Source organism: Tamandua tetradactyla, chromosome 19 (assembly GCF_023851605.1).
Source record: "Tamandua tetradactyla isolate mTamTet1 chromosome 19, mTamTet1.pri, whole genome shotgun sequence".
NCBI classification, from domain to species: domain Eukaryota; kingdom Metazoa; phylum Chordata; class Mammalia; order Pilosa; family Myrmecophagidae; genus Tamandua; species Tamandua tetradactyla.
This window is the reverse complement of record NC_135345.1, coordinates 7,357,506-7,380,043: the sequence shown is the minus strand read 5'-3', so window position 1 is coordinate 7,380,043 and position 22,538 is coordinate 7,357,506. Positions and strand designations below refer to the sequence as shown.

Below are 22,538 nucleotides of genomic sequence, written 5' to 3'. Positions count from 1 at the left end.
ACAAGGACTTGAACTCACTGGTTTCAAGGGAGGAGAAAGACCAGGAAAGCTGAACCCAGGGCCTAAAGCCACATCATGGGAGCCCTGAGAACTAGACCTCACCTGTCCTGCCCCCCTTAGCCAGATCTCTTTAAGTATCCAGGCTGTGCCCAGCTAACTCCATGAATTAACTATGGTTTTCACCTCCATAGATTTGATATCCCAATCTAACATGGATATCAAAATGCGGAAATTATGGATGAATGTCTTTTAGGAAGAAAGTCAGGCTTGGTGGGTCTGGACTAGGGCTGAGACGGGGATAAAGCTGAAGAGAGGCAGCAGCAGTGGTGTGCTAGAGCTGCTCACGCTGGCTTGGGACAGTCAGTTGTGCAATCTCTTTCCAGCTCTATCCTTCATAAGAGCTGGGAAATTCTTGGCCATTATTTCCTCAAATATACTTTCTGCCCCTTTTCCCTTCTATTCTCTTTCTGTATCGTCCATGATGCATAAGTTTTGCATGCTTTGTGCTGTCATCCAAATCTCTGAGACCATGCTCAGTTTTACCCATTCTTTTCTCTATCTGTTCTCCTGGCTGTAAGATTTCAACTGTCCTGTCATCTAGCTCACTGATTCTTTCTTCTGCCTGTTCAAATCCACTGTTGTATGCCTCTGCTGTATACAAATACACACGCAAGTATATGCATATGTGTCTTTACTAAATATATACATATATATTTGAACTTAGACTTGGGTTTTATTATTAAGAAGAAATTATAGACATTAATACCTTCAGACATTTAACAATTCTTTACTAAGCACCTAGCCTTTAGTATATTTTAAATCTCTTCTATCGTTTCTTTCATGCCCATCATTGCTGGTTTTTTTTATGTTTTCAAATTCTTCTTTGTGTTCTCACAGTGTCTTCTTAACACTTTTATCACTGTAGCCACATTTTCCTTCATCTTCTTGAACTGACATAGGATATTTGTTTGAACTTATTTGTTAGCTGTTCCAAATTTTGTGTCTCCTCTGACCTTTTAATTTGCTCCCTTGATTGACTCATATTTTCCTGTTTCTTAGTATGGCTTATAATTTTTTGTGGGTGTTTAGGCATCTGATTATTTTGATGAATTTACTCTGGAAGTCAGTTTCTCTCTCTTGCCTAGAGTTTTCTTATTAGTTGGTTTTGTGCTAAGGCACTTCTTTGATATTTGGCTACAGATCTTTAGAATAGCTCATGTGTGATCACACTTTGCCAGCTCTTATACATCTGATTCTTGTTCTGGATAAAAGATATTAATTTTTTATTTTGCTCTATTTGTGCAATTATTTCATTGCCAGGAGAAAGCATTCTTTCTCCTGCTTCTTCTCTGGGAATGGTGATCTGTTCTATTTGTTTTCTATTTGCCTCCACAGTTTTTTTTAACACTCCTTCTGCCTCTAGCTGCTTTTGCCTGAAGGGTAAATTCTGAATAGGACTTTCTAAGTCAGTGTTTTCTAGTCAAAATAGGGCCAACATCCCAGGGAGGGGGTGCAGATCAGTTCCAAAGTGACCTGGGGAAGAGAGCAAGAGGATGCCAAACTTCTCTTTGGCAGTTCCTGAATCTGTGCTTTCCTGTCTTACCAGCAGACGGCACTCTGGAGCCAACTGCTCCCCATAGTTCCAAGGTGTAACTGTGCCTTTAAGAATGAACTGACACTGCCCCTATTGGGGGTGGGGCTGAAACAGAGGCTACAGGCACTTTTGTCTGGTTGAAACCCTAGCACAGAGCCAGGACCCAGCAATCAGAAATTGCTAATCAAAAGCTGCAATCAGTGCTCAGCTGTGCCTTACCCTATTCTTGGGGAAGAGCTGCCTTCCAGGAAACTGCTCCTTGCAGCCCCAAGAAGGCAACAAGTCTCTAAATCTCCCACTTCCACCCCTGTCAGAGGCAGGATTGAAACAGGGGCAGCCTCAGAGTTGGGACCCAGTGTTCTGAATTTCTAATCAAAACTCACACAGGTGCTTGGCCATGCCCAGCCCCCCATTTTGGGAGAAGAGGACTTTTATTTCCAGTCAGGGACTGGATCTCAGGGTGGCCTGCCACAAGAGTGGGGCATGGGAACCAGGCTCTGCAGTGTGGAGAGTTTAATGCATAGCTCTTCACCGCAGGTTATCAGTCTCTTCCCTGGATGGTATGCAGTGCTCTTCTGGCCTCCAGAGTCCCTGAACAATTGTTTCAGACAGTTTCTACCTGTTCACCAACTGCAGGAGGATGACTGAGACCTGCAGCTCCTACTCTACCAAGCTTACTTGGAAACCCTTTCAGCACCCTTTCTTGATAAAACACTTAGATAAAAAAAGGACTAGAAAGGAAACTTCCTCAACATGACGAAGGGCATCTTTGAAAAACCTACAGCTAACACCATGTTTAATGACGAAAGGCTGAACGCTTTCCCTGTAAGGTCAGGAACAACTCAAGAATACCCACTGTTTCCACTGTTATTTAGCACTGGACTGGAACTCCTCGCCAGAGCAATAAGGCAAGAAAAAGAAATGAAACGCATCCAATTTGGAAAGGAAGAAGTTAAATTTCCCCTATTTGCAGCTGACATGATCCTGAAAAATACTCAACAAAGTTACCAGAACTAATAAGGAAATTTAGTAGAGTAGAGAAGCACAAGATCAACCCCCCAAATAAGTAGTGTTTCTATGCACAAGCTGTGAATATTCTGAAGAAGAGATCAAGAAAAAAATTCAATTTACAATAGCAGCTAGAAGAATCAAATATCTAGGAATAAATCTAACCAAGGATGCAAAGGACTTACATACAGAAAACTACAAATCATTGCTAAAGCATACCAAAGAAGACTTAAAGCGTTTATGGATTGGAAGACTAAATATTGTTAAGATGTCAATTCTACTCAAAGCAATTTACAGATTCACCACATTCCCAATAAAAATTCCAACAGTCTTCTTTCAGACATGGAAAAACTAATCATCAAATTTATATGGAAGGTTAAGAGACCCCAAATAACTAAAGCCATCTTGAAAAAGAATAACAAAGTTGGTGGACTCACACATCCCTATCTTAAAACTTATTACAAAGGCATTGTAACCAAAACAGTGTGGTCCTGGCACAAGGACTGGCATATAGACCATAATGGAATTAAGAGTTCAGAAACCAACCCTCATGTTTATGGCCAAGTAATCTGATGCAGGTGCCAAGTCTGCTCAACTAGGAAAGAATAGTCCCTTCAACAAATGGTGCTAGAAAAACAGGACCACCACGTGCAAAAGAATACAGGTGAACCCTGAACTCACACCATATACGACAGTCAATTCAAGGTATATTGAAGACCCAAATATAAGAACCAGAACTACAAAACTCCTAAAAGAAAGCATAGGGAAGCATCTTCAAGATCCTGTGTAAGGCAATAACTGTAGACCACTTATCTTAGACTGCACCCAAAGCTCAAGCAACAAAAGAAAAAAAAATAGATAAAGGGGACTCATCAAAATTAAAAACTTTTGTGCATAAAGGACTTTATCATGAAATTAAAATGACAACTTATACAAAGGGAAAAAATAGTTGGAAGTCACATATCTGATATATTGCTATTCAGACTACATAAAGAAATCCTTCAACCCAAAAACAAAAATTAATAGCTGGGTAAAAGAATTCAATTGACAGTTCTCCAAAGAAGATATGCAAATGGCTAAAAGGCATATGAAAAGATGCTTAATATCATTAACTATTAGGGAAAAAATGCAAATCAAAACTAAAATGAGTGGGAGAATGCTTGCCTTCCATGCAGAATGCCCAGGTTTGATTTTAGGACCATGCATCGCCCTCCCCCCAAAAAAATGAGATTCTGCTTCCCACCCAGTAGAATGTGTACTATTAAAAAGAGACAAAAAATTATCATTGTGGGAGAGGATGTGGAAGGATAGGAACACTCATGCATTGCTAATGGGAATATAAAATTGTGCCACCACTCTGGAAGACAGTTCAGCAGATCCTCATAAAGTTAACTATAGAATTACCTTATGATCCAGCAATTCCATTTCTAGATACATATCTTTAAGAACTGAAAGCAGGAACTGAATGGATATTTGCACACCAATATGGCATTATTTACAATTGTGAAAAAAATGGAAGTAACCCAAGTGCCCATCAACCAATGAATGGAAAAACAAACTGTGGTCTACACACACAATCGAATATTATTCAACCATAAAAAGAAGGAAAGTTCTGCTACAGTATGGATGAAACCTGAAGACCTCATGCATGAAGTAAGTCAGATGCAACAGGATAGGTTATTATATGATAACACTGATACAAAATAATTTTAATAAGCAAATTCATAGAGCCAGAGACTAGAACACAGGTTACCAGGAGCTGGAATGGAGGCAGGGGATGGGGAATTCATGCTTAAAGTGAATTTCTATTTGGGTTGAAGGAAAAGCTTTGGCAATGGATGATGGTGATGGCAGAACAACATTGCAAATGTAATTAACATCCCTGGATTATATCATTGAATGTGGTTAAAGGGGAAATTTCAGATTCTATGGATGTTACTGGAATAAATATCTAAAAACAAAAAAGACAGGTTTCTACAACACAGTGAAGCCTACTGTAAACCATGAATACAGTTGATACAATTATAAAAATGTTCTTTCATGAATTTTAATAAATGTGTCACTCTAACACAGCATTAATAATGTATGGGAATTCTGTATGTTATGCATGCTTGTTCTGCAAACCTATAACTCCTCTAATAAAAAATGGAAAACAAAAAATCATGAAGACAGAGACATGGCCATGTGTTAAAGCATGGGGGAAGGTTGATGGTAGATGGCGAGGGGGGTTGGGGAAGACCCTCTGTGGAGGGGGTTGCACTGAGACCAGAGCACACTAGAGAGCTGCCATGTGAAGGCTGGGGGAAGCAAGTTCTTGGCCAAGGAGCAGGCCCATCAAAGGCCTTGACTTAGGTGGGTTTCCCCAGAGGTAGAGCCTCAGGCAGGGCTGAGGCAGCCCTGGCTTCCTGAGGGAGGGCTTTTCAAGAGACACTTGTGGGGGTTCAACTGCATCCCCTAAAAACACGTTTAAGTCCTCATCCCCTGGATCTACAAATGTGGCCTTGTTTGGAAATAGGGTCTTTAAACATGTCTTATTAGCAGAGATGAGGCCAAGTTGCATTAGGGTGGACCCTATGTCTAATATGAATGGGGTCCTTACAAGAAGAGGGAAATGTGGACCCAGAGACAGACAGACACAGAGGAGAAAACCATGAGCAGACAGAAGCTGAAATGGAGTGATGCTTCTACAAGCCAAGACACACCAAGGATTGCTGCAGACACCAGAGGCTGGAAGGGACAAGGAGGGCTTCTCCCCTACAGGTGCAGAGGGGACCTGGCCCTGCCCACACCTTGACTTCGGACTTCTGGCCTCCAGAACCACCTGTGGTTCTAAGCCACCTGGGTGTAGTCCTTTATAACAGCAGCCCCAGGAAGCTGGGACAAAGCGGGAGGGAACCAGGATAAGAAGAGGAAAGGGTCAAGCAAGGCTGTAGTCTCAGGGCAAGGGTGGCCTTGACTGGTCCATGGAGGGCCCTGCAGAAAAAACTGCACCAAAGAGCTATCTCCCCTTGAGGTGAGGGGCTGGTCTTTTGCACCCTGACTCAGTGACTGGTTGTGGCTGAGGAGGTGACAGAAGGGAAGGTGTCCTCTCTGGCCAGGTGGATCCTATCCACTGAGTCGGTGCAGCAGAGAAGGAGGAGGCCATGAGCAATCACCACTCACAGCTGCTGGAGGCTGGCACACCAGCCTGGGTGAGGGGAGCTGGAAGAGCCTGAGTGATGCCAACTACTGACCTCAAGGTGACAACCAGCCAGGAAGTTCCAGAAGATCGAGAGCTGATGTGGATGACGAGGAGATGGTGGTGGTAGTGGGGAGATGAGCTCAGGGCAGAGGGAGAGGCTGGACCCAAGAGGATCAGCAGCTGGGTCATGGCCCTACCTTGGCCATCCAAGGGCAGCCAGGTTTCCATCCTACCTGCAGCTCAGGGGCAGCCAGGGCCTGGTCCAGTTTCAGGGACTCCGCCTCTCGCCAAGCAGCCTGCAGTTGCTGCAGCAGGACTTGGGCCCGGATTTTGGGGAGGGCCAGACTCCTGTCCATCTGAGCAAAGCAGCCATGGGCTTCCTGCCTCATCCTCAGCAGCTGCTCCTCTGAGAGGGAGAAGGCCGAGGAGCAGAGCTTCCTGGTGAAGGAAGAGCAGTCACGAGTTTTAATCAACAGAAGAAAGTGAGGGTGTGGTGGGGGCAGGGGAGTTAGAGGTTAAAGTGCAAAATGAATTAGTCAAATCCATGTCTATGGGGGGAAAACTATCGATTCTTTAGTCAGACATTTCCTTCACAGGTATTTCTTGAACACCTATGATAGGTCACTTTGGTTGGCCATTGGGCATGAGCTGAAGAAGCCAAGACTGTCTTTGAGGAGGCAGCATGCCCTCCTGTGTTCATGACCTTGAAGATCACCTGGTCTGGTGGTGAACACAGACAGGAAAGCAAAGGCTGGTCTATGGAGCCTGGTCAGCAGAGCATAGAAGAGAGACAGTCAACTTGGCTGAGGTGGTTGGGAAAAGGGGTCTTCGGGGACAGGCCTTAAAGGTTGATGGCTAACAGGTGTCATCTAGTAGCACCTGGATGTGCCCAAAACCAAGGCAAATGATTTGTATGTGTTGTTGGTTATCCTTAATCAGTGAGGAAGCTCAAGGAGCATTCTCCCTCTTTTTTTCCTGTAAGGCCCACAGCCACAGGTTCCCTTTCCCAGCCTCACAGGGGCCCATTCCAGCCAATGCCATGGAAGGGGACGAGTGCTGGGGGCTTCTGGACAGAATTTCTTCCCTGACCCAGAAGAGGGCAATTCAGGGAGAGGCCTTCTCCCTCCTCTCCTGCTTTGGACCATGTGTGTCTGTTCATTTATTCATGGGGCAAGTAATCTCTGAAGACAAACATGGATTTATGTGGCTATTCTGGCAATGTTCCATCTATCCTGGTTGTATAAAATATACTTCTGTGAATGCTTTAAAATTCAAAGATTTATGCAGAGACTCCCCACCCCCCCACCCCACCCCCGCCATGGGAGGAGGTCACGGCCAGGCCCACCACACTCAAATCTCAGCATGGATGTTCTCGCGTGCAGCCAGGCGAGGAACTTCAGGGCTGGCGGGGGCACTCAGCTGAAAGGGCCTCAAGCCCACACTGCCTGGCACCTCTGTCTTGGGCTTCTCATTCCAGGCTGCCCACCACATTTTTGGAACACCTCAGGGAACTGAGATGCCCACTTGTAGTTTCATCATGCAGAATCTCACCTAGTGTGTTTGCTGGTTACATGGAATCCAAAGGGAAAGCTGCTCTAAAATGAGCAGCTTTCCCCACTCATCTTCAAACTGGATTGGCCCCTGCTAGTCTTGTTTTAATCCTCTACTTTATAGGTACCAAAATAAAGCAGAAATATGAGACAGGGTCTTTGCCTAAAGGAGTTTAGAATCAAGGTGGGGAGGCAGGATACTTAGAAAGAAGTCTCCAAGATGTGATTTTCTTGGCAAACATTCGCACTCATTAAATCTTTATCCAACCAGGTTTCCAGCAACCCAACTCCCTTAAAATTGGGAAGCTGATAAAAATGTGTTGAAATCCTTGTGCAAAGCTATTTTTACATAATGTCTCGGAAATAAAGGCCGCAACCTTTCAGAATCTTAAATAAGCAAAGCATATAAGCAGAACCGTAAATATGTGGGCGTTTAGTTGACCCCCTTTAACCCTCAGAAAAACCATAAAACATTTTCTGACTGCAAAGTGAGATGTCTCATCCCCGTGCAGGCAAAACTGGTGGCGACTTTAGCAATATTCTCACAAAACGGATTTAGATAAAGTGGAAGAAAATGACCATCTGATGATGGGAATGCCAACTTTTATCCATATGCTACGAAGCGCTCCACCAGGTTGGAGTGTATAAGGAGACTTTGGGGGAATACAGATTAAGCTGAATAGTTATTGTTGGGAGTGATCTGTGGGACTAAGGAGTGATATTTAAGGAAGCGGTTTTTATGGGCTTAGAGAAGACGGCATCTTAAGTTTTCCTTGTCAAGAGAGCAAATGCTAACAAAGCTGGGAAACTGAATGAGGGCAGGAACATAAAAGAGAGAGGTGGGAAAGACCCGGGAGATCACTTAACCTAACAGAGACAGTGTCACTCTCTGCAAACACAGGAGGCCCTGATTCCCCCCAGTGGCAAAGTCAGGACCCCAGAGAAGCATGCAGTGCAGGGAGGGGCACTATGACAGCATCAAGGCCAAGAAGACCCTGCCCCTTGTAAGCTGACTCCTGCTGAGCATCACAGAAAAATGTTCTGCATTTGATGCCAATCAAAGATCTACAGAAAAGTGGGATCATGCGCTGAGGCCCCCCAAGGGGCTCCCCGTGTTGGGGAGCAGGGCAGAGCATGTTGGGTTAACAGAGGAGACAGAGGGACTGACAGGGTAGACTGAAAAGGACACATCCATTCCTCACTACACACACACACACACACACACACACACACACACACACATACTCCTTCCACAAAAAATGTGCTGGAAACAATAATTTCTAATAAAAAAAAGGGGGGGGGGGAAGGCTATAGGCTTGGAATAGAAATTGCAGCTTAGAGTAAAATTAAACGGCAGAGTTGCTGTTCCAAGGAAAGGGCACCAAAAGGGCTTTGGGATTTTTTGTTTGCTTGAGTAGAGTTTTCTGGATTGGCTAGCTTGTTTAGTGAAAGGAAATGCAACTAAAGAGTATTGATTGGTGCATCTGCTAGTGAAAGGAAAAGGGGGCTGTGTCACTGCAATTTGGGCAATCACATAAACAGTGCCCACTCCCTAATCAGGCTGGCTGGCTGGAATTTCCCTACATCAGGTTTTTTTGTTTGGTTTGGTTTGGTTTCATTTTGCTCCACCACACCCATCGGTCCCCGCTTCACACCTAGCTCAGGGCCACGACCTTCTTTCAAGTTTCTCACACCAATGGCCGGCAGGTCCCAACCCACCCTGACACCCCAGCCCAGGCTGGAGGGCGGCACATACACGTACCACCAAGAACCTGCCAGGATCGTGACTCTGTAACTGTCCAACCCAGCAGCGTGCCCCTGCTTCTGTTCTCTCACTTCTCATCACCAGCTATTTATGTGTCTGTTTTCCTTCTGATAAATGAGTGGGTCCAGCCCAGAGACGAGGGCAGTGTGGTAAGAAGCCCCCACTCGGTACACACTAATTCTGGATCCAGCGTGTTTTGGGGCCTTTGCACAGTGACCCATCTAACCCCCTCTCAGGACTGTGAGGTTAGTGTTTTGCTGGACACTGCAGATGACGGGACCAGTAGCCAGCGCCTCACCCCTTCTGGCTGAGCCACAGTTTTTGTCAGAGGATTAAAGCTCCAACAATCTTGGGGCTAGGAAAACCCCTCACAGACCCAGGGAGGGAACCATGATCAGGCTAAGCAGGAATCAGCAAATGACAGCCCATGTGCCAAATCTGACCCACTGCTTGCTTTTATTAATAAAGTTTTCTTGGCACACAACCATGCTCATTTGTTTTCTATTATCTATGGTATCTTTCACACTATCATGGCAGAACTGAGCAGTTACAACACAGACCCTGTGACCCTCAAAGCCTAAACTATTTACTAGCTGGTCCTTTTTAGAGGAACTTTGCCCTTGTCTTGTCTAAAATAATTGTGGTCATTTATTCTCCTTGCCAGTGACTGGCTTAGACAAGGGGTTATGATGTAGTGTAGCCCTGCTCGATCCCAAGGTTCTATCCCTCAAGTTTAAAAGGAATGAGGAATGTGACATCTGGAGCTGCAGCAGCCCTCCCGAAACCATGAGGGGATGAGCCCAAAGACCAAGGCAATACCCTGAGATTAAGGAGCAGGAAAATAAGAACTGGTCCCTAGATAATAGCATGAAGCCATTGTAAATATTTACCTCCTGTCTTCTAAATTATAAAACATTTTGTCAGCTTTTAGGTGCAGCTGAATGCCTCCTAAATGGCTTAGTGTTAATACCCCACTTTATAGGTAAGAATACTGAGGCCCAGAGAGGCTAACTATGTAACTTGCTCAGACAGTGGTGCAGGTGGTGGATTCAAACCCAGGTCTTTCAATCTACACTGGCCACATCCTGGTCCTCTCTATAGACCCTTACTGGCCATGCTTGGAGCGACTCCAGTTCTAATCCATGGCACCAGCCTCAGACTACGGCCAAAGCCCTGTTGGGCCCTCTTCCACCATCAAAGGCCCCTTTCTTGGACCAAACCTAATCTCAGCCTGTACAAAGAACTGGCATACGCTACAGGGAAGAGAAGCATGGCCAAATATTGGCCCTAGTGGAATTTAACTTTGACTCGTTCTCACTGCTCTCACAGCAACCCATGTCTTTAAAAACATTATTGTGCAAGTTAAGCATTATTTTCCTGTTACTGCAGCAGGAGTGGTGGCTGGCGGTGGCCCACTGCCTCCTACTTGGGAGTGCAGGTCAGTGCTTGGTTCTTGAATGATTATAAAATAAATCGCTCAATTAGGGAAGCAGCGGCGGGAGGGTCGAGCAACACATGGGCACGTGGATACTCACTTAAAAACCAGGTGTTCCCAGTGCCTCAGCTCCACCTGCTCCTCCATTGAGGCCTCCGGAGCGTCGGCCTTCAGCCTCTGCCTCACACTCTGGACGCCCTCCTGGCCCCTGGCCCTCTCCTCGCCCTCAAGCTGCTCGGCCCGGACTGCCATCTCCTTGCCGTGCTCCTCCAGGATCTGCTGCAGGAAGAGCCACGGCACACTGCGCTTGAGCAGCTCCTGGGTCATGGCCGTGTTCTGGAGGCGCCGCAGCTCCTCGGAGGCTTTCTCGGACAGCGAGAGGGTCAGGGCCCTGAGCTCGTCCAGGGCGTCTTGATCCAGCCGCTCCTGCAGCTCCTCCAGGGAGGAGCTGTGGTCGGCCACCAGGCCCCGCCACCGACCCAGGTACTGGCTGACATCCTCGGCTGCTCGGAAGGCTTCACCGATGGACAGCTGCTCCTTGTGCTGCTCCTTGTGCTGCAGGAATTTCAGGAAGGAAAATGCAATGGGGACGGGGCTCGGTGGGTACAGACCTTTGGGTAAACACTTTGGAGATGGACGTAAAAGCCTAGAACATTCGCACCTTTCCCCCAATAATCTTGACATAGAAAATTTCCCTAAGTAAATAGCTCAACATGTAGCAAGAACTTCATTTGTTCCACATTGAAGATGTCATTGAATAGGAAAAGCTCAGGAGCCAGACCACAAGGGTTAGAATCCTGGCACCTCCATTTACAGGTTGGGTGACCCAAAGCAAGTTTCTTATCCTCTCTGTACTTCCATTTTCAACATGTAAAATTGGATAATAGAAACTACCTACTTTATAGAGCTGCTGTTGGGATTATATGAGTTCATTCATATGCATACAGCAATTAGAGTAGTGTCTGGTGCAGGGTTCTCACTGAGAAATATTTGCAATTATTATTACTCTGCGCCAGGTAAACTGTAATTGCAAACTGTGATATTATAAGGAAAAAATTGAGATCTCAGAGACAATTTAAATGACAGGGTCAGGGAAAGCCTTTTGAGAAAGAAGATATAAGCAAGACCTGATGGATGATGTCTTAACCTAATCAGGCTAAAAGAGAAGGAAAGAACATTCCTACTTCACACACAGTAGCTATGAAGGCCCTGGAGCGCAGGGAAAAATGCCAACCAACATCCATGAAGATGTTTGCCACAGTGTTATTTATGACAATGGCCCCATTGTCACTTGGCTTCATTTTTCTAGAACATGAGATAGCCTTCTTTATGTCCTCACATCTCAGTGGCTAGACATTATTCATGCATGCACTCTAGAAATATTTGCTGAGCACCCATGATGTATCGGGATGCTTTTCACCTGGTGATACAACATAAATTCTTACTTTCATGGAGCAGCCTCCTAACTCTGTGTCACTCACAATATTTATGAAAAGTAGTTACAAGAAATAATATTAATGGAAGGCTACTGGAATCGCCCAGAAGATCTGCTGTCCATCTATCCTTCTCAACTCTATATTTCAGCCTTGGCCCAAGGCAGGCCACTGGGGAGCTGGCATCCTCAGCCACACCATAACCAGTGGCTCAGATATGAATGGAGGGATGTTCAAAGATGGGTGAAGTTCAAGGGCCAAGGTGAGACATGGACTGCTTTTGCCCCAAATCTGGCAATAAAAATCAGAGTTTCTAGCAATCAAATTAAAGTTATTCTAGTGCTCCTCCCTCACTCCTGTATGACAGCTGACACCCACCTACCTAGACGTCACCTGATGTGTCTCCTACATTCTCTGAATCTGCTCTTACTTCCTCCCTGTGCAGGGCACTGGCTCGGTTTAGGTCCTCACAAGCTCTCACCTGGTCAACTGCTGAGCCTCCTACGGGTCCCCTGCACCTAGGCTCCCCCAGCATGTTCCCAGGGGGTGCTCACCTGAGCTTCTCCACCACCTACCTGATCATGTCCTTCTCCTGAAGCCCTCTAATGTCCCCCACTGTCCTTGGAGGCAGGGTAAACTCCTGAGCCTGACCTCCCAGGCAGGTCTCCCCCAGCCCCTGCCCTCACGCCTCTGCACATTCTAGCCACATCACATCCCTACAGTCCCCAGCTGCAGCGGCATGCTCTCTCTTTTCTGCTTCACCCCTTGCCTGTGGTGTACTTTCCAGCCTGGTCTCATGCACATTCACTCTGTGAAGTGCCCCGCACCCCAGCATCTCTGGGCAGGAGAAGTTGCTGCCTCTGCGACTGTAGGAGTGTGCTGTACACATCACAGGGGGAGCGTGTTATGGGGCATTTATGCATTTGCATGCTGGTTTTCCTTCCTTGCTTAGAACGTGCAGACAGCCAGGCAGGTTAGTGGTGAGGAAAAGGGCTTATGCTCAGAGTCAGAGAGACTGGGTTCAAATCCCTCTTCTGCCACTTCCTCAATAGGTGACCTTGACCTTGTTATATAACCTCTCTAAGCCTCAGTATCTTCACCTTGAAAATAAATGCAGAAAATAATAGTATCTACCTAGAAGGGCTATTTTAAGGCTCAAACAAGAAATAGAGCTTACTGAGCCCAGTGCTAAGTAAACAAACTGCCCCCCTCTGTTGGCATCCAGCACCGCCGTCACCATCACTCACTCAGGCCAGCACCCCTGGTCTTACACTAGGATTGTAAGGCTCAAACAAGAAATGCAACGCTCTTAGCCCAGTGCTAGGTAAGCATTCGGTGTTGGCACCCACCATCATTCCCATGGCCCCTCACCTGAGCCAACACCTCTGTTCATGTGCACACACCACTAACCCATCAAGACCCTCTGCTCTGCTGAGGTTGGAGAGGACCCTCAGAATCCTTTCCTTGGCATTCCAAAAAGTCACTACCAAAGAGCCACATATGGGCCATCCTGATGTCTCCCGGGCCTCCTCCCAGTCCTCGGAGTAGGGGGTGGGGGGCATTCAGAAATGGTTATGGAAACGACAAACAGCAGAGCGCCTTACATACCTTTTGCATCATTTCTCGCCTCCTCTTAATTATTAGCTTTTGGTGGAGTTTCTTCTTTTCCTGCTTTAAGTCATTGTCCAACTTCTGTTTTATAGAAAAGATTTCCGTCTGAGCTCGCTCCAGTAGCATCTCCATCTGGTCTTCATCTAAGTACCCGGCTCTAGAGCAGACATGGCGAGTTAACACGCCCTCCCCAAACTCACTGGGACATACATCAACACATTAGTGTTTGCTGGGATAAGAAAAATCTCTACCCTAGCAAAGCGGTAGAGAATGGGTGGCTAAGAAATTACAAAAAATAGAAAGCACAGCAAGGTCAGGGCCGTTAGACATGCATCAGGCTGCATCTTGCATGGGGATACAACATAAACTCTTGCCTTTGTGGAGAGACCTCCTAACTCTGTGCCACTCTCTCCACCTGTCCTCAGAGAGACCGTTCGCTGGAGTGGAAAGAGGGCAAGAGTTCTGGGAGGAAGTAACCATCAACGGGGCCAATGGGGTACAGACTGAGTTGCCCAAGAGGAGGTGGTGGATCTGGAATTCCTGGCAGCAGGACTGGCACGAGCCAAGCCAAAGGGAAAAGCATAGACAATACTCTGCTTCTGCCATTGCTGCTGCCACAGTCTCCAGTCTGTCTGCAGCCCTGGGTGGGCTGTCAGGGCCAGGCTTCCTGAAGGAATGAATACATGAATGAATGAACGGCAGACAGAGGTTTTAGAAATATGAAGTCTGTGCCAGTCCTTTGAAATAAAATTAGAAAATAAAGTAAAACTCCTTTCCTTGGTCACTGCTCAAAATCAGCATAAGCAGCTGTGGAGTTTTGGAGTTCCAGGCAAGGAAATGTTCCTTTCACTGGAGTGAAACGTATTCCGGAATTTCAAGTCAACTGCAACTGATAAATTCATTAGCATCTTTGGGTGGGGAGTGTTTGCATAATTTACGCCTTGAAGAATCCTCATTAAACTGAGCAGGAGCTCTGCAAAGCCCTGATAAAATTATCTCAATAGTAAAACCAATTCATAAAAGCTCAGATCATCGTGAGAAAGTCAACTTGGTAGTCACATCCCATTAATTTTAGAGCTTCTTGTAACCTAAAAGAATAAATTTCATCGTTCACAATTAAGTGGCCTCAAAGAACGGCTAAGAAGGAGAGGGAGGTGGGGTGGGGACTGGGGGCTGGGGAATTGGCATCACCACCATGTTACCTGAGCACATGGTACCCCAGGTGCTACTGAGATAAAACACTAAGGATCTGTGACAGTTCAGTTCATGTGTCATTTTGGCCAGGTGTTGGTATGTAGGTGTTGGGTAAAGCAAGGGCTGACCTGACTGTTTCTGTGAGACTATCTCATGGATTCAAACCACCAGTCAGTTGATTGCATCTATGGCTGATGAAATCTACAATCAATGGAGGAATGGCCTTCAACAATGAGAGAAGTCTCATCCAATCAGGTGAAGGCCTTAAAAGGGGAAGTGATGATTTCAACAGTCAAGAGAGAGAATTCCCATCTCTACTTTGGCCAGCCGACTTCTCCTGGGGAATTCATTGAAACCTTCATCAGCCTTCCTAGCTCGGGGCCTGCCCTATAGAATTCTGACTTGCCCATATCCCCAGTCTCTCGTGAGCCAATTCCTATAATAAATCTCAAAATATTTACATCCATATTATATATATATATGATCCTGTCAGTTCTATTTCCCTGGAAAACCATGACAAAAACAGAACCCAAGATAAGCATCTGTGTATTCAGACTCAACACCAAGGGCAAATGCAAGAACTGGGGCTCAGAGAGAAGGAGACTCTCCTGTAACAGGGTCCATGCGAGTCCCATCACTGACTTCAATGGAACGTTTTGGGGGATTTATTTTAAAAATTCCAGGGTGGGGACGTATGGCCATGAGTAGATATTTGTTGAACCATAACTGTGGGCAGGTGAGATTCACAATACTGTTCATTCTACCATTGGGTATTGTGCCAGTACGAAAGGATCATGTACCCAAGAAAAGCCATGTTTTAATACTGATCCATCTTGTGGAGATAGTTGTTTCTATAATCCCTATTCGCCATGGTAGATTGGAAACTTGATTAGTTATCTCCACAGAGATGTGACTCATCCAGTTGTGGGTATTAACCTCTGATTAGAGGGAGATGTGACTCCATCCATTCCAGGTGGGTCTTGATTACTTTGCTGGAATTCTTTAAAAGAAGAAGGATTTTGGAGACAGCAAGAGGGTCACAAGAACCATGAGAGAGTCCATGCAGCCAGAGACCTTTGGAAATGAAGAAGGAAACACCCCCAGTGGAGCTTCATGAAACAAGAAGCCTGGAGAGAAAGCTAGCAGACGTCACCATGTTCACCATGTGACCTTCCAGTTGAGAGAGAAACCCTGATCATCGGCCTTCTTGAACCAAGGTATCTTTCCCTGGATGCCTTAGATTGGGCATTTCTATACCCTTGCATTACTGTGGACATTTTCACAACTTCAGAACTGTAAACTTTCAACTTAACAAACTATCCTTTTAAAAGCTGTTCTGTTGGGCGGGCCGCGGTGGCTCAGCGGGCAAGAGTGCTTGCCTGCCGTGCCGGAGGACCCCGGTTCGATTCCCGGCCCCAGCCCATGTAAAAAACAAACAAACTAACAAAATATAATAAAACAAGAAAATGTTTAAAAATGTTTCCCTTTCTTCCTCCCTTCCTTCCTTCTCTGTCTTTCCTTCCTTTCCTCCCTCTCTCTTTAAAAAAAAAAAAAAAAAAAAAAAAAAAGCTGTTCTGTTTCTGGTATATCGCGTTCTGGTGGCTAGCATACTAGAACAGGTATTTTTTTTAATGATATAATGCAAGGGTGCTTTTGTTTTGTTACAATTAGACAATCCTTTTTAAACAAGCAAGGGCACCTGGTGCAAATGATCAATGAACAGAAGCGGATGGTGTCTGATGCAGAATGCCTGGGCGAGGCGATGCCTGTGCCGTCTGGGCTGAATGGGGTCTCACCTCTCGTGTTTCTGGATGAGGTGGGTCAGCTGGGCAGCCGCAGTGCTCAGAAGGCCTTCCACACGGACCTCCGATGACTGTATGTTCTGGAGCAGGTACTCCCTGTGGCCAAATCTTTTACTTAGATGATATCTCTTGGTAGCCTGGAAAAAGTCCATTAACTCTTCTACATTTGCCTGTTTAAAAAAAAATCAAGAAAATGTGCCCAATTAGAATTTAGAGAAGACTCTTTCTAAACTTAGATATATATGTATGAAGAAGATATACATATATTTTGGAAAAAGATATACAGGAAAAGAAGCCCTGGGACAAAAACCTGAAACCTCCCTGCCCTTAGCAAAGGCTTATAAGAAAACTACATATGAATAAGAAATAAACGCTTTAAAAACTGATTGTAAGAAATGGAATGTGGATTTCTCTTGTTCAGTCATTCACCTGCATTCACATACACCTGGGGCTCACAGGTGCTGCACGCCAGGACAGGTACTGAGTTCTGGGATAAACCAGCCCCAGCCGTGACCTCTCAGGGGCTCCCCATGCACGGAGGGGACAAGAGAAACACCTCCACCCAGAGCTGCCTACAAAAGTTTTCTCCATCTACCAAATGAATAAAACCCAACCAAAGTCCAGAGAGTAATGATAACTTAGCTTACCTTGGGCGTTTTATCCAGGCTAGGCACCGGGCTGAGAGCTTTACATGTATCGTCTAGCTTAATTTAGGCAGAGAGTACTGCTATACCCATTTCACAAATGAAGAAACCCAATCTGCACCCTGAGCTGCTAAGTGGTTGAGCAGGGATTTGAACCCAGTGATCTCGTGGAGGGCCTGTGCTCCAGTGTTGAACTGGGCTGCCTTCAAAACACCAGCTGCCCTCATTCATTTTCATTGTAAATGTGGTGGACTCTTACTTTAACTGCTCTCTCTAAAGTCTTAGTAGGAAAATCCCAGGCCAGCATGACGAGGTTGGCTTGTTCTCTTTCTGTGTCAGGTCCCTTCTGAGAGTGTCCCTCTCTTCCCGAAAGGTTCATGATAATTCCTTGGTCTCCTCTTGGGACGTCCCTGGTCCATCTCAGCTGTCACTCATTTGGCCTGTGACCACAGACCAGAAATCCGGGCCTCGTTACATCTCCCTTGGGGAGGGGCAGGGCCCAACCTTGTCTAACTTTTTTCGCTCCTTAGTTGAGTGCCAAGTTGTGTGGCTTCCTCTCTGGGGACCTGCCCCCCACAAACACACACACCGACTTGGACACCTGTGTCTACACTTCACCTGCTTCTTGGATTTCGATTTCCACCACTGTTTTGGTCCCACTGCAGTTCCACGCCCAGATTTACCCTGAATGGGCATCAGGGTCCTGCTGGAAGGGGACCTGGACTTCTAAAGCAAGTTGGGAACTTCAAAGAGAGTAATCCAACCAGCCAGCCAACTCTCTTGAATGATTTTTACTGATAAAAATAAAACTGAAAATAGCAGCGTTGCTGCTATGTCAGAAGAACACATTTCTCAAGGATCAGAGGTATACAATCCTGAAGAGAAAGAAGCACTGGATGGATGAGTACACTGCACCAGTAACCCCTACTGGCCTGAGAATGCCAGTCGGTACCCTATGTCCCCTAGACCAGTTCCCCTGGTGCCTTCACTATTTTAGAGTCAGAGATTAGCTCCTAAATTGGAGGAGGTGGTCCCACTAGGGGCCAGATATCTGCATTTCTCTAATATTCTACTCACAGTCAAAACTCCACATTCCATCTGGTAAAGTAGCCAGCAGCTCTCAGCTACCGTGACCACCACCTGAGGAAATCTATCAGCACACAGTAAGGACAGCAAGCCAAAATGATGAACTGCATTCTTACACAGCAGAGATTTCACTCTGTGTGTGTGTGTGCACATGCAAATGTACATAAAATTCCTTGCACCAACCCCTTAAGAAATTCCATCACAATGCTGACACAGACAAACTACTTTCGCTGTTGTCTAGGGATTTATTTAGCCTGGATTAGTAACTTTCACATTCACCTTTTCACATTTGTGCAGAACTATGCATTCACCCAGACATACAGAGACAAGCATCCTCAACCCCAGTAGAAATCAAATGACATTATTTAGACTTATGTTTTTAGATATAAACATATACATACAGACATATTTTTCTTTTTCTCCTTTACTGTTATAAATACTAAACATGAATTAAACCAAGCACTGACTTTTCAACACTAAGATAATTTAATCCCCCTTGAAACCCTGTGAATGCAGACACTAGGACGTCTAGGATCCCATTTCACAGGTGAGGAAACTGAGGCTCAGAGAGGTTAGGTCATTTGCTCAAATTCACACAGCGATGGGTGGTGGAGCCAGAATTCAAATACAGCTCTGCCTGAGTCCAAGGGCTGCTCTAAGCCATCACCACTCTACTTAGGGAACTCAGACACCTGTCCAGAGGCAGAAGAAGAAAAAGGTCACCTGCGTGCAGCACAAAAGAGAAGGCAGGACTTAATTTTGTGAGTGGAGAAATTTACTGAGCCAGTTCAGGAAAATTACTCTTTCTTCATAGCCAGCCTGATTTGAAGCATTACCTGTATTTTAGAATAATCTTGCAGCAGCATTTTAGCTGCCTCTGGCTTCAGTTCCCCTTTGAAAATAGCACTTTTTATCTGAGTAAAGAAGATACGGTGCAGTCCATTTCTCTGGAAGATGGCCAGCTGCCGGCGAGCCTTGGCAAAGTCTTCTTCTTGCTGCAGGGCCAGAGAGCTCCGCAACTGGTCCTGCTCCAGGCCATGAAGGGTCCGCAAGAGGCTGCTGCACTCGCCTGCGGACTGCAGAGACAGAAGGCAGCTGGTGAGACTAACGCCACAGCCACCTACACACAAGCACACGTGCACACATGGACACTGTGAACATACATGGCAAATGCATGTGCACAGGTGCACACATCACACATGAACACACCACAGATACTGCACATGCACACACACAAACACACATGCACACATGGACACTGAACACACGTGCACACAAATGGTAAATGCAAGTGCACACAGCACACACAAACACCACAAATACAGCAACATGCACACATACATCAACATACTGCACACAAACGGCAACACACAAGCATGAACAAGTGCACACAAATGTCACACATGAAATACAACATACATAGCAACACATGCACAGATGTGAACACACCACACATAAATCACAGCACATATACACACAATACACATGTGCACATGCAGACACACACAACACATATGCACATACATACAATGCTGAAACTGACAATGATGAGGCTGCTAGATCCTGGGAAATTCTGTTGCAACCCCTCCTCCCCTGTTAACTTAATGTTTTCCAGAACAATCTCCAAGCAGAAAATTCACAAGAGTGGAATTATGTAAATCAAACTGCCTGATAATAGCCTGCATAAATGGAAAACTCTTCAACATCGGTGTATCCTGCTGTTAGGCTTGCAAGATTATTTCCATCATCTCTCATTTGCAATTTAGGTGTGGATAAACCTACCTGTGATCAGGCCCAAGTTGAGGACATCTGGGTGAAAAGCAAAGCATCAGAAGTACTAAGAAATGGCTCTTCGGTTGCTCTCATTTTGTGTAGTCGAGTCCAAGAAAAGGAGGGCAGGAAATATACCACTACTGAGCTCCTGCTGCATTCTCACTCCCATTATCTCAGTAAGCTGCACATTCTAGGAGCAGAGTATTATTACCTCCATGTAGTAGGCAGGATGCTAAGACAGCTGCCATGATTCCTGTTCTCCAGGGGGACACAGCCTGTAAATCCCTTCTCCGTAGGAAGTGCCTAAGCTTTGAATAAGATGAGATAGCCACTACACTGACTAGATCGCCTCGTAGGGCAAATGAGAAGGGATTTTGCAGATACAATTAATACCCTGAATCAGTTGGCTTTGAGTTCATTGGAGGGAGATTATATGGGGTGAGCCTGACTTAATCAGGTGAAATACTTTCCAAAGAGGGCCCAGGCCCTTCCTGAAGAAAGAGCACTCTCCTGCTGCCTTGAAGATGCAAAGAGCCACATAGTAAATTGCCTTGGTGAGAAGCCACCTTGAAGAGCTGAGGGGCTCAGTTCTGCAACCACAAGGAAATGAATTCTATGCACAAGTTGAAGAAGTTGGGATGGGGACCCTGAACTCTAGAGGAGAATGCAGCCTGGCTGATAGCTTGTTGCACGCTTGTGAGACCCTGAGCAGAGGACCCAGCCAAGTCATCCATGGACTTCCAACTACAGAGACTGAGATAATAAGTGGGATTGGTTTTCAGTCACTAGATTTGGAATCATTTTTACACGGTCTAAAAAAACCCAATAAATGTCATTTCAGAGGTAAAGAAGCACAGCCTCAGAGAAGTTAAAAGCCTTTCTCAAATTCTCACCACTGCTCAAGAAGAGAGTTTAAGAGTCAAAACCAAATCCTCAGGCTCCAGGTTCTGAAACTGCACAGACACCGGACAATGGCATGTTGGTGGAGTCAAGGCAGAGAGGCAGGCAAGGAGGAAAGTGGGAATGGTGGCTAAGGGTAAGGGGCGTGGCTCCTCCAGTGAGAAGACCTGAGTGTCCCACACCCCTTGTATTCCCTGTTCCCATAAACGACATCACCATCTCCCCGCTTGCTAAGTCACAGACCTGCTCACCCCCACTTCTGAATGGTCACAGAAGCCTACAGAGGCAATGTACTGACTTCGGTCTTCCCAGCATCTATTCTTTCTTTTCCAATTTATTCAGAATCTGGGCCAAAAGAGGAGTTTTTATTTAGGGCCTCCTAAAATCGTCTGACACCCCAGCTGCGAGAATACCCGTCCTCGGGGTACTCACACTGGACCCAGCAACCAAAGGACGTGTGTGTCCCAGTGGCCACACACCAGTGCCCACCCCAATGCTAAATGATTTGCCTCAGCCACCAAACAATTCTGTCTCTTTCAAAAGCTGATTTTTTTTTAATTGATTGGATTAGACTATCGGAGAGACGTGGATACTCACAGCTGACGCTATCTAAGCCAAAACTGCAATTCACCCATAACCATAGGTGTTGGAACCCTGCCTGAGCCGCTGGAACCTAGCAAGGTCGGGTCAGCCATCAAAAGGACTCTCTTTTTTTTTTGACAGTTTGGAATCTGACAAACCCCAAACTTCTAATTAAGTTTAATCGATAGGGTTGAAATATGGGTAAAATCCATTTAGCTTCTCACAGCCAGGACAAAAAGTGCTTGCACATGCATGCACACGCTCCAGTCCTCAATTAAATGATCTGTCCTTATTTAGAAGTATATTTCTGCTGAGGAATAAGGCATGAGGCAGTGACGTGTCTGGATCAGTGAAACACTTCCTAAAATTCATCCGGATGGGAACATCCCATTCCATACACACTGTCCTCCTAAGGAGAAGCCAGGGTCCTGTGGAAATGCATTCAACCCTAACCAACATCCACCCTGCGGGGACACAGATAAGACCAAGGCCCAAAGCAGGGATGCCACAGCCCCAGTGCTGCCAAGCAGGCAAGGTCATACATGGAGGTAAGTGAAAGCGTGAGAGGCAAAAGGGAGGGTGGGGAGTGGGGCCACGTGGAGAGAGCAAGCCCTGCCTGAAGGGGTAACCAGTCCTTGGCCCACCAATGGGACACATTGCAGGAATGGGGCCCCAGGCTGACCAAATCTTCCCATTTTTTAAAGAAAAGTTGGAAATTCTGAAATCCAGATTTTTAAACGAAGCTTTCTATTTTAATTACTGGCAACTAATGTCCGTTTAAAAACACACATTCAAGTGATGGTCACTCAGGTAACTTATCTCTGCCTATGAGGTCCAGAGTTATGTGCCCTCCCACGAAACAAAGAGCAGGGGACCGAGGCTCAACAAACCGGGGAGAAGCAGCCCTGGAGCAGGAAGGTTTGGGAAGCCCCCTTTCCCACCTCCCACACTCAGAGAAGGACTGTATCCCCGCAGGGAGG

The 22,538-nt window shown here is 45.9% G+C and overlaps 1 protein-coding gene across 1 annotated transcript in view; it reads right to left on the bottom strand.

Moving 5' to 3' along the window:
* Positions 1-22,538, bottom strand: part of EVC2 (EvC ciliary complex subunit 2) — a 134,263-nt gene that overhangs the window by 40,600 nt on the left and 71,125 nt on the right. The window contains exons 11-15 of the mRNA XM_077136365.1: positions 19,140-19,379; positions 16,568-16,743; positions 13,575-13,734; positions 10,634-11,088; positions 6,017-6,221 (exon numbers count right to left, since the gene is read on the bottom strand). Of these exons, the coding sequence (XP_076992480.1) occupies positions 6,017-6,221; positions 10,634-11,088; positions 13,575-13,734; positions 16,568-16,743; positions 19,140-19,379 (1,236 nt within the window). The remainder of the gene's footprint in view (positions 1-6,016; positions 6,222-10,633; positions 11,089-13,574; positions 13,735-16,567; positions 16,744-19,139; positions 19,380-22,538) is intronic.